The sequence below is a fragment of the Cyprinodon variegatus genome, unplaced genomic scaffold, assembly GCF_000732505.1.
Source record: "Cyprinodon variegatus isolate N-32 unplaced genomic scaffold, C_variegatus-1.0 Scaffold35, whole genome shotgun sequence".
NCBI classification, from domain to species: domain Eukaryota; kingdom Metazoa; phylum Chordata; class Actinopteri; order Cyprinodontiformes; family Cyprinodontidae; genus Cyprinodon; species Cyprinodon variegatus.
The window spans coordinates 1846956-1858279 of NW_015150488.1; the positions used below are offsets into that span (position 1 = coordinate 1846956).

Here is an 11324-nt window from a genome sequence, read left to right on the forward strand (position 1 = left end):
AAATTACATAATTCTCCTAAATATAAATTTACAATTTATATTTTTGCATATTTTCAGACATTTCCAGAAGTAAATGAGATCAGTTTCACAACCAAGTATGGGTAAATTAGCGATCTCTGTAAATCAAAGCTGATTGATCAACCAGCCAATCAATTGATGCGCCCATAGCTATGAGCTCCATAATCCTAAGAATCAGGATTTAGCCTGAATATAACTTGATCAATGTTTTTAAATCTGATTTGCCACTTTATCATTTGGTTCTCTTTTGAAAACATCCCTGAATTCTTAATATTGATGAATTTTGTGTTTCAGCTTCTATGGAACAGGCCTGATTGCTGGTCACGGCTTCACGAGTCCAGAGCGCACACCAGGGCTCTTTGTGCTTTTCGATGAGGACCGTTTTGGTTTCATCTGGCTGGAGTTGAAGTCTTTCAGCCTGTATAGTCGGCTGACAGACCACCTGCCCCACGCCGACGCCCCGAACATGGAGCGGTTTGAGGCTATGCTGCGCAACATGCAGTCTTGGACATCTTGATGCATCAAGCTTTAAGCAAATTAACCCTTACACTTGATTTGCCTCTGATGAGGACGTCAACGTCCTGATATCTTGTGACCTTAACCCTCAATGTTGTTTGAGGTTGGGTTTTACTGCGCAATTCTACCTGCTTGTGTCACCCTGACCTAACATACCTATATTTCCTCTACACATGCACTCTGAAGGGCCTCCCATGTCACTGTTTATCGCCTCGACCTATTACGACCTTAACCTAAATAGCGCAGCATGAGAACGGGTTACATAAAGGTTTATTTATTCCCTACTGACAAAACAGTACCGGTACCGCTTATATGACCATTAAAGGATCAGACTGTATGTGCCTGTGATTCCAGATCCACGTCTGTACCAGATAGTGCTTGAAGCAGATAAAGGTGTTCAATGTATTCTGTTATATCATAGTATTATACCAGCCTCAGTGCCAAACATGTTCGAGTGAGTGCTGCGTTTAAGATCTAATCAACACTGCACTTGAAACCATGATCTAAAGGTGGTTGGTTTGTATAAAGCAGCATGCCTTGTTTTGTTTTAAATTGGTAAATTAAAAGAAAGACATCTCAGGTGCTTCTATTGGTTTCAAGTCCTAAGATATATTTGGTTTCATTTGGTATATTCAGCAAAGAAATACGTGATAATGGCAAAATTGGCAAATGTAAGAGTTCAGGCTTACATTTGATCAAGCTCAACATTGGAAGATTGATCTTAGGGGGGGGAAACCCATCATTTTCTGGTAATGCATCAAACCTGTCACCGCATCCAACATATTAGCCTATTATAAAAGCTGGAAAGATGTATTGTAATGCAGTAGGTAATCTATACAGTAGTTTAAAATGAAGTATCCAAATATACTTGTTTTGTTTTGTAAAGCCTCCATTCTTACAATGTGTTCTCCTGGCTGACAGCGTTTTTGCCTGGCTTTAGTAGCGGCAAAGCTTTTTCCTTTCGGATGATTTGAAGTGCTGATCATTGCCCAGACCCAACAACTCAAAGTGCAACTGGAAGTTTAAAGTAACTTTGTATATATTTCACTATGGCCATCTGTTGGTGATGCCCAGTAGCTTTCTTACTCCAAGTGCACTTTTCTGGGCAGGTTGGTAAAACATAGGCCCAATCCCAAACTGCCCTCTAAGCGCTAGCCCTGTTGCACTGTTCCCTCTGAGGGTCCTACACATTAAGGGCCGTCCCAAACAACGTAGTGGGTGGGGCGATTGGACTGTTCAGCTCTTAAATAGCGGTGAAACTTAAAGGAGTTCCTCCGGTTTTCTGCATCCTCTTCCCACTGATGAAAAATCACAAGTTGGGTATAAGAAAAAAACTTAATAATTCCAAAAATAGAAGGTCCTCTTTGAAATTGTTTTATTTGACCATATACATTTGTTTAAAGTGGCAAATGTGATTGTCACCCTGTGCCACAGAGCTACAGCCACACATTGGGGCGTCACTGTGTTGCCTTAGCAAGGACCGCCTTTTTCCATTGAGGGAAGAGGCTGTCATATTCCCGTTTATACCCACCCACCTTCAATCAAGGCACCTTCCACAGCTGCAAGTGTGACTTGATAGTTAAGTGTTAGTGGTTGCGGAGCAGTTTGGGATTCAGCCGTACAAACCAGTGCCAGCACCTTTTAAGTTATACAGCGATTTTGCAAACATCTGCAAACAAGTTTCCTGTTGAAGCCTCCTTAATGTCACAAACTTCATGTCATCTTTTTATTGAAATTCTGAACCCCTATAATATGATTTGCCTTTAAAGTGTGTTGCTTTTTATCAATACCCTATGCTTGATTTCATTTGAAGCTTTAGGTTTGACCTTTTGAACTGCTCACATCAAATATCAGGGAGCTTTTCAGCTTAAGCACTCGGTAATAAAAATTATTAAAATCTCTTCTTTTGTGGGAATCATGTTTCCATGTTAGCATTTGCCTCATTAGAAAAAGGCTATAGAGCAGTGATTATAGCAATGTTTTCCTTATTGTTCCATTCAAATATTTCAGATCAAACATTTTCATATCAATTATAATCAGATTACAAAATGTAGTTTTTTAATGTTGATTTCTATTAAAATAAGCTGCCTAATAACTCTTGCAAGAAAGTTTTTCTTGCTGTTAAATTTTAATATGGCCATGAATAACAGTTACCTGGAGAGTCGAGTTACAAATTTGTTAAACTGCTGATATGAAATATGCCATCATCTAAAGAACTTTTGAAATATAAAAAAAGTTAAGTTTTATGAGGAGTGGGTGGTCTCGATTCATTTAGCATGGGTGGTTCTAGATGGGTGCCAACAGGGCCCAGTGCCCCTGTAGAATTAATCTTGGCCCCACACCAAAGACGTACTGCAAAATAAAATATGTACTAGATCAGAAAGCTTTACAGAAAAGTCCTTTAAAGCAATTCCATTCTTTACTTTTAATCAGTTTAAAAAACAAAACACAAAAATCATGTACTTTAGCTGATGGTTCTTTGGGTCACTATCAAGCAATTGCAGTTTTTTTTTTTTTTTTTTTTAAACATACCAGGAGGTATTTTTCTAATGAAATCCTAAGACTCTTAATTTTACAATTTTCTCTTTATTTTATTCTGAAGCGCTTAACTGTAGAAAAACAGCAGAATAGATCTATAACAGCAAGCACTTTGATCAATGCATTTTTTTTTTACAGCAAAGACAAAAAAAATTGTTTTTTAGTAATGCATCCTTTGAAAACGTCATTACTAAAAATGTGGAGAATCTGGTAAAAACAGCTTTTTTATTCTCCATGAAGCCATACTACAGCTCGCTGTGCTCCATTTTCTCCTCAAGCTTCTGGATCTTCTCTGGCAGAGTTTTGGTCAGAAAGAGGAAATTATCCTTCTTGAGGAATTGAGCAGAAACCTGCTTCTTCAGGTCAAGAGACAGATACTTTTCATCTGCTCCATACTTAGGCCAGTTGACAAGACCCTCTCCATTTGGAGACCTACGAGCCAAAAAAACATTAAACAGGATAATAAAAAAGAAAAAAAAAGAAAAAAATCTGAATAATCAGCAACTCTTACCCTGTGCGAGCAAAGTTACCCCAATAGCTCATCATGATTTTGCTAAACTCTTCCTCCTCTTTGGGACATTGATCTAAATCAGTTAACAGCAAAGCTATTAGGTAAAAATACATAAACACACTGAATATCTAGGGTAAGTTAGTTCAGTTACCAGCTAATTTTACATGTGTAGTTGTGAAGCAGTATCCCAGCACCATGAAGATTTCATCTAAATGGTCACACTTAACAAAGCTGGGCCTTATTTTCTGCAGGCACGTGGGAGCGTGATGATACTCATACAAGTACACAGCAGCTCCTGCATCTAGTGAAGTGCATAAAAATAAAAGTAAAATGTTTGCTTAGAAAATTAAGTAAATACCCAATACTGAACCAGTAGGCATCATTTTTGCCTGGAATGAAATACCTCTGTGTGAATTTGCTATTTTAATGGCTGGGATGGTAAAAAAGTAATCCCCAATAAACTCAGTGAATCCATCTCTGTTTCGGGTGCGATCTTCACCAGATTCAATGTAATTCCTCAGAATCAGATCTCTGATGGCTGCTTCTTGGGCCTCGGAGAGAAAAAAAAAATAAATGAAAGAAAATCCTCCGGAGGAAAAAGCAACATCGACATATCAGGCAAAGAGGATCTCACAGGGGGGTAAAAAATGGACAGCATCTTCGCAACCTGCTCTCGACTCATTCCTTCTGTCCAATTTAGAGGTCCAAAGTGCTACGAGAAGAGAATCAAACCAGTAACACATCCAACAGAAGACCTTTGCAAATGCAAAAAAAAAAAAAAAAAAAAAAAACTGAGCTTACATCAGCAACAACAAAACCTCCTTCATGATTATTAACCCCAGTCATGATTGGTATAGTAATGAGTTCCTGATTCTGGAACAACTCATGCACAGTCAGGAAGTGCCCATCAACATTCACAGGAAATCTCAAAAATGGATCCTTGGGGGGAAAAAAAATAGATGCGTTAAAATGTAGTAGAATGAGATCAAATTTTCAATTTAACATCTCACCTTTTCAAATGCCAATATGGTGCCAATATCAAGGTTCTTCATGCATGCAGCAATCTTCTCTGTGCTTTCCAGGCTACAGCCTGAGGCATTTGCTACGGCCTGTAGAAAAACGCATTCTCATTCATTTGGAATCAAATTAAACTGAAGAATTAGAGAAAGAAAAAAAGGCCGACAACTAACCTGCATCACTGGTACAGGATTGTTCCAAAGCACATCCATTGCAGCTGTTCCACTCTCAGCAATGGCTCGATGAAACAGGCCATCAGACAAGGGAGACAGAAGCTGAGTGGTTAAATAAATGATTAAATTAAAAATTGTTTATTGGCAAGACATAATTTATGACAAATGACTTCATACCAGAAGTGAGACACTGATACCACCAGCAGATTCACCAAATATGGTGACCAAATCTGGGTTTCCTCCAAAATTTTGAATATGCTCCTTGACCCACCTCAGGGCTTGGATCTGGTCCAAAAGGCCAATATTCCCTGGAATATGCTCATCTTCAGTGCTGCATACGATACAGAATCATTTACATTAAACAAGCCAAATGCAATCCTGGTATGCTCAAATTGGGTTTCAGTAACTCATACCTGAGAAAACCCAAAGCTCCCAGTCGATACTGGATTACAACTAGAACCACATCCTGATAGGCAGCCAGAGCAGAACCATCATATGTTGAAGCAGACCCAACTACAAAACCTCCACCATGGATCCACACCATGACCTGAAAAGCAATTTGAGGTATTAATCTCATAAAAATTTTTAACGCTGAGCTTGAACACCAATCAGCACATTATTCTCATGAGGTAAAGAAGCAGGTCTGTTAGTATATGCAGGAAAGCTCCATTAATTTACAGCAATTTACCAGTTTGACTATTGTCATTTTACAGCATACCGCTGGCTTTCCATAAGTAGTCAGGCCCTTACAGATTTCTTATTGTTGCCGCTGTCCTTTCAGATCAAGCTGATCTCATGACAACCCAAGTATTGGCAATACAAAATCCAGCATTATACTTTTACTTTACAACCAATCAACCACAAAGCTTAGTTTCCCTTTGCCATATCCACAACCATATTCTGAAATGGTTCACCCCAAGAACAGAAAACCTTTAAAAAAAATGTATTAATCAAAAGGGTGTATAAACAGAGAGGAACTTCTTGGATGAGGAGTCCTTTAAAGTGATCTTTACATCTGAACTGAGCATCTGCCTTATTTTCATCTGGGACACATGGAAATGGAAGTGTGATTGCAAGAGAGTGCTGTGTAAGGCCCGACGAGCTTGCCATCATAGAAGTTACTATGAACAGTTAAGTTTATTGCCTGAGGAAAATTTTTGACACTCTTATATAGTGTAGCGGTTAAACGGTGCTGTTATGTGTTATGTGTTTCCCATGAGGCTTAGCGGCAGAAAAGAGAGCCAAACCGTGAGTGAAAAGGCTATCTGTTTGAATGAGAAGACCTGTGTGTTCCGCATTAAAGTTGTTAAAGTTCTGGCTATCTGACTCCGTGTGTCTCTTCACTGGGATCTTAACGGAGGTTACAATAGGGTGGATGGAACAGGTGTTTAAATGCAATGATTTGCTGTGTTTATTCACAAAGCATTCCTGAGAAAAATAAAATGGTAAACAACCTGTACTTGTATACCACCTTCCCAAATCAGGAGACTCCAAGGTGCTGTACGCTACATTTAATCATTCATACATGGTAGCCACAACTTTCCTTGGGGGTGCTTTACTATCAGAAGTGAGGCTGCCTAACACAGGCACCACAGGGCCCTCCCACCAACATCAGAAGGCAATGCGGGTTTGCCAAAGGTTTTACTAGCCCCATTTACACTACCCTCTGAAAACCGATCCGTGCCGAGCTGGGTTCCTTATGACCCTTTACACACCATGCCAGCGCGGTTCCTCGCCTCCTAGTGGTGAGCTACAGTACTGCTACTCTCTAGAGGTAAACAAGCAAATTAACATGGCAGCACCCATAACATTTAGTAATTTTGCGGAAAGACAAGTGAAGAAGGCAGCCTTTGATGAATGCACTCTTTGTTGTCAGAGAACAGCACCAGAACTGAACTGTGCCAAGCCCTACTGATGAACTAGTACAAGTTTAGCGCAGTCCTGTTGTGTCTGGCACGGTCTAGTTCACGTCTGCATGCCATTTACACTCAGTTATCTCAGTTACCGTGCTCGGACCATTCTCAGCACAGTTTCAAAACAGAAATGTGTAAAAGGGGCTAATGACTGAGACAAACAAAGCTGGGGTTTGAACCATCATACCTCTGATTGTGTGAAGCTTAAACGACTGCCCCTGTACAATGCAATATACAGATTCTCATCACTCCCATTGTCTCTTACCTGAAACCCTCACCTGGACACAGGATAAATCTGAAAATGGAGTGAAAAAATGCATTCCTACTTGAAGCAAAAGTTTCTTACAGGAAGCTCCACATCAGGATCTCTGTTTGCAGGAGTGTAAATGTTGAGGTACAGACAGTCTTCTGAAAGCTCTGGGACTTCTAAGTTCAGGGTACCAAGTTTTTCCAGTAGCTCATTAGCAGTTTCCTTGCTTTGAATGCACCTGCCAGATAGATCATTTTGTGAACACTAAAGAGAATACCCAGTTGAAAGTTTCCTAAAACTGGAGAAAAACTTACATCTTGGGTTGCTTGGTGGCATCTCTCAGTCCTGACCATCCCTCTGGGGGCTGAGGTGCAGCCAGTCTGAGGGAGGGTCCCAGGGGGGGCTTAGCAAAGGGGACACCTAGGAAGGCATGGACACCCATCTCCTTCCCCTTCACGCTCACATACTGGCCTTTCAGTCTGCCAAGCTTTGTTTGGACCTCTGGGGCTGTCAGGGTTTATAGAAACCAATCAGGATTTTAAAGCTTTTCAGTAAAAAGTTAAAAATATAACCTAAACCAAACATAAACCTAACCGCATCCTGTTCCATTTTTCAATAAAAGATAAATAGTTCATTTGCTGGGAAAAATCATAATTCTTAATAAATATGTATATACATATTCTCAATATACTGGAAGATCTGAAAGGATATAACTTCAGAGGAGGAGAAGAGGCAGAACTGACAGTTTTTGGGTAAAAATGAGCCTCATATAGAACTTCATCATCTGGATGGGACTTTAACACAAAGTTGTAAACTAAAAAGAACAGTTTTTCAAAAAGCACTTTTTCCTGTCAACTCTTCATTAAACTTGCAGGGAGTTTTAAGTATTATAAACCAACTGCTGCTCAGATATATCCAAGTTTTCAACTACTGTGCATAAAAACATTCATGTAAATTCACTCAAATCTGTTAAGAGAACATGCTTAGGCTTGTGTTATTCCGAACATCTCCACCGCAGCTCTTTTGGAAATCAAAATAGAAGAACTGAGTGTGCACAATGAAGCAGCTTAAAAAACAGCTTGAAAAATGCTGCCAGAGTTATCACCTCTGAACACACATAGTTTGCAGATAAAGAACGGACAATGTCCAAATCAGCGATTCAGTGTATTTTATCATGATCTCATTTTGTTTTTAACCAAAGAATGTATGATTGTTAAAAGTACGGTCAATACAATGCTGGATACAAGTCGTGTGATTTTACTTACATTGCAGATCTGCAGAAATGCCAAGAAACAAAACCAAGAAAATAAAGTAAAGCTGCTTTACAGGGAACTTCATGATGGGGGTGTGGAAGTGAAATGTGACACTGCTAAAGACAACAGTTGCCTCCCACCTTCTACAGCCTTTTTAATTAACTGTACCCACATTCAGTTCTCTGCAGCTATTATCCTGAAACCTTTATAGGCGTTCTCTCTCCTGCACACCTGAATCAAATGAAGTTCTCGTTGCCAAGCATCTACAGAGACCAGAAAATAACAACCTTTATTAAAGATACATTTCAATAGGTCCACATTTCTGGAATAAAAACATGTAACATTTAAATGTATAACCAGTTTTGCAGGAAATTATTGTAATTGACACAAATAGAGCTTGAATTAGTGAGAGACTGAAATAGTCTTAACCTTTTTAATGATGGGCTTGGATACTCCTGCTCTAACAGTTGCAGAGCAACAGGATATTAAATGAAGCATTTAATATCCTGTTACATATATCAGACAATAAAGTACAAAACTTTGGTGAGATTTCTGGTCATGACCTCTCATTTAAATACAAAATCAAAGAGGTTTCTAGAGTTTCCTTCTTCAAAACTAGAAATATCTTGTCCAGGGTTGATTCTGAGAAACTAGGCTAATGAATGCATTTGTTATGTTAAGGCTGGACTATTGATATGTGATATGAATTCTTTAATGCCATAAATTCCACTAGCTGCAGTAAACGCCTTCAGCTGATCCAAAATGCTGCAGCCAGAGTTTTGAGGAAATTTAAAAAGTGAGAACATATCTCTCCTATCCTAGCTTCTCTTCGTTAGCTTCCTGTGAAATCTAGAATAAAATGTAAAAGCCTCCTTCTCACACATAAAGCCCTAAATAACCAAGCTCCATCTTATAGCAGGGATCTGATCATTTCTTATATTCCTAACAGAGAACTTCGCTCTCAATCTGCAGGTTTACTAATGGTTCCAAGGATGTCTAAAAGTAGAAAGGAAGGCAGATCTTTTAGCTATCAGGCTCATCTCCTGTGGAACCCACTACCACTTCTAATCCATTAGGCAGACCACCTGCCTACTTTTAAGGCTAAGCTTGAAACTTTCCTTTTTTCAAAAAGCTTATAGTTAAAAACTGTAATGTTTGAATAGTCGCTGGGCAAGTAGAGATATAGGAGAAGGTAGCAGTGGCAATTCCAGAAAATGTTCATAGGGATGGCCAATGAGGGGTCCCCGAAAACTGATAAGCACCAAAAACATCTTGCGGTTAATTTATACTGATCAAAACAAACCAACAGGAAAATGAATGCGCACAACATCTTAATTTCCAAATTTACAAAGACAGACTAGACTTTCAATAGGGTCCATGCAGATAAAGTCATGAACATATTTATATATCATTGCCATTAAATTAATTGGTTAAGCAATGTTCTTTAATCACACAGAAGACTCTAACGTGATTGAACAAAATCTCCACTGCAAAATCTAAATACAAATTCATAAAAGAGCAAACATCTGTATTAGTCCTTTTTTTAGTTTTTTAGTTGCATATTGCTATGAACTATTCTATGCTACATTTTTTATTCATTTTTTGGTTACCATACCAGTGTTAAAATGTCACAGTTGGAAATTTATAGAACCATACAGAGTATTCTGACCAGCTGTCTCACTGTCTGGTGTGGAAGTTGCAGCGCCTCAGACTGGAACATGAGAAGAGTGGTATGAACAGCAGAGAGGATCATCAGGGCTCCTCTTCCCTCCATTAAGGATGTTTCATCCCAGAGCTGCGTGTCCCAAGCCCGACACATCATCATTGATCCTTCACACCCCCACCATGGACTGTTCTCCCTGCTGCCCTCTGGAAAGAGGCTTTGCAGCATCCGCTGCAGGTCCAGCAGTTTCTGCACCAGCTTTTTCCCCACTGCCATCATACTGTTGAACTGTTAAACTCTAACCTGGACTCTGCGTCATACTCGCAACATTATTTTGCATCACCAATGAGGCTGAAACTTGTATAAGACACAACTCAATGGTATACTGCATTTTGCACCATATTTATTTTGCACTGCACAGAGCCTTTCTATATCAATGACCTTATGCACAATTATGTTTTTTAAACTGGTTTTCTGTTTCTCCTATGCTGTTTACATGACGATCACTGCTGCACTTCAAATAGTAATGTTAATTGCACTGTTGTAAGCTGCTCATTTCAATATTGGAAGCTGTAAGCAACATCATTTTGTTTGTATACACTCACTGTATACTAAATGACAAAGTCTAAGTCTAAATTTAACGATGGTATCACTGCTGCCACCTTCAGGCTTAGAGGAAAACTGCTTGTTTCAGGGGTATCGAATTACATCCGAAAGGGAACAACAAATCACCTGGTGGGTGTGGTCAATTATTGGCTAGGGGCGGCCATGGCCCCCTGACCACCCATCTAGATCCGACCCTGCAAAGTAGAGTGAACAGCCCAATTAGATGAGGGAGGATTCAGTCCGAACAGACGTTTTCCCTTGGCTCTACCTTACTTATACCTATTCAAAATAGTTATCCTCAGCTATTTTCTACATTTATGCTGCTATAAATTTAGGCTGCTGGAAGACAAAGGGTAACCTGGAATAAGCCAGGTTAAAACCAAGTACTATTCAAATTGGACAACAATTATCGATCTGGAAAGATGTACTTTAGGGAGCCTGTGAATTAAAAAATCTCACGACAATTCGTCTTGCTTGCAAGGTAAGACATTGAGACCATTTTTCATCATTCTGCTTCTTTTTATCTCTATTCCCCCATTCTGCAGTATTTGTTAGTTCCACCCATAACTCTTTGTTGTCTGTTTCTTCCCGTCTGTTTCCGTCAGGATTCCAAGCCCTAACCACTGGGCCGCCACAGTACAGTCCTATTCCTTTTTTTGTGAATATCAGTATGTGCTCCCTTTCATTCTCTAACATGGGAATTGGCCTAGAGGTTGTCTGCTTGGCTGGGTATTTCCTGGATGAGACCACCTGAAGAACTAGTTAACCTTCAGTATCTCTGCTTCTATGTCCTTAAACCCCAGTCCGTCTTGGCACACTGCAAAAACGATCTCGAAATAAGTACGTAATTCTTAAATTGAGTGTAT

General features: G+C 39.4%; 2 protein-coding genes across 3 annotated transcripts in view; one reads left to right on the forward strand and one right to left on the reverse strand.

Annotated features, from left to right (window-relative positions):
* Positions 1–2076, forward strand: part of fbxo31 (F-box protein 31) — a 15989-nt gene extending 13913 nt beyond the window's left edge. For both annotated transcript variants that reach the window (XM_015404342.1, XM_015404348.1), the window contains one exon: positions 313–2076. In XM_015404342.1, coding sequence (XP_015259828.1) covers positions 313–535 — 223 coding nt within the window. In that variant the 3' untranslated portion in view covers positions 536–2076. The remainder of the gene's footprint in view (positions 1–312) is intronic.
* Positions 2077–3317: 1241 nt separating this feature from the next.
* LOC107103761 (pyrethroid hydrolase Ces2e-like) lies at positions 3318–10171 on the reverse strand. Its single transcript, XM_015403580.1, has 13 exons — positions 10156–10171; positions 7251–7443; positions 7033–7174; positions 5187–5320; positions 4951–5104; positions 4774–4875; positions 4594–4692; positions 4385–4522; positions 4218–4295; positions 3987–4134; positions 3735–3884; positions 3584–3656; positions 3318–3504 (listed from the first exon to the last, which is right to left on the reverse strand). The coding sequence occupies exons 1-13, from the start codon at positions 10169–10171 to the stop codon at positions 3318–3320; spliced, it is 1614 nt and encodes a 537-aa protein (XP_015259066.1).
* Positions 10172–11324: the final 1153 nt, after the last annotated feature.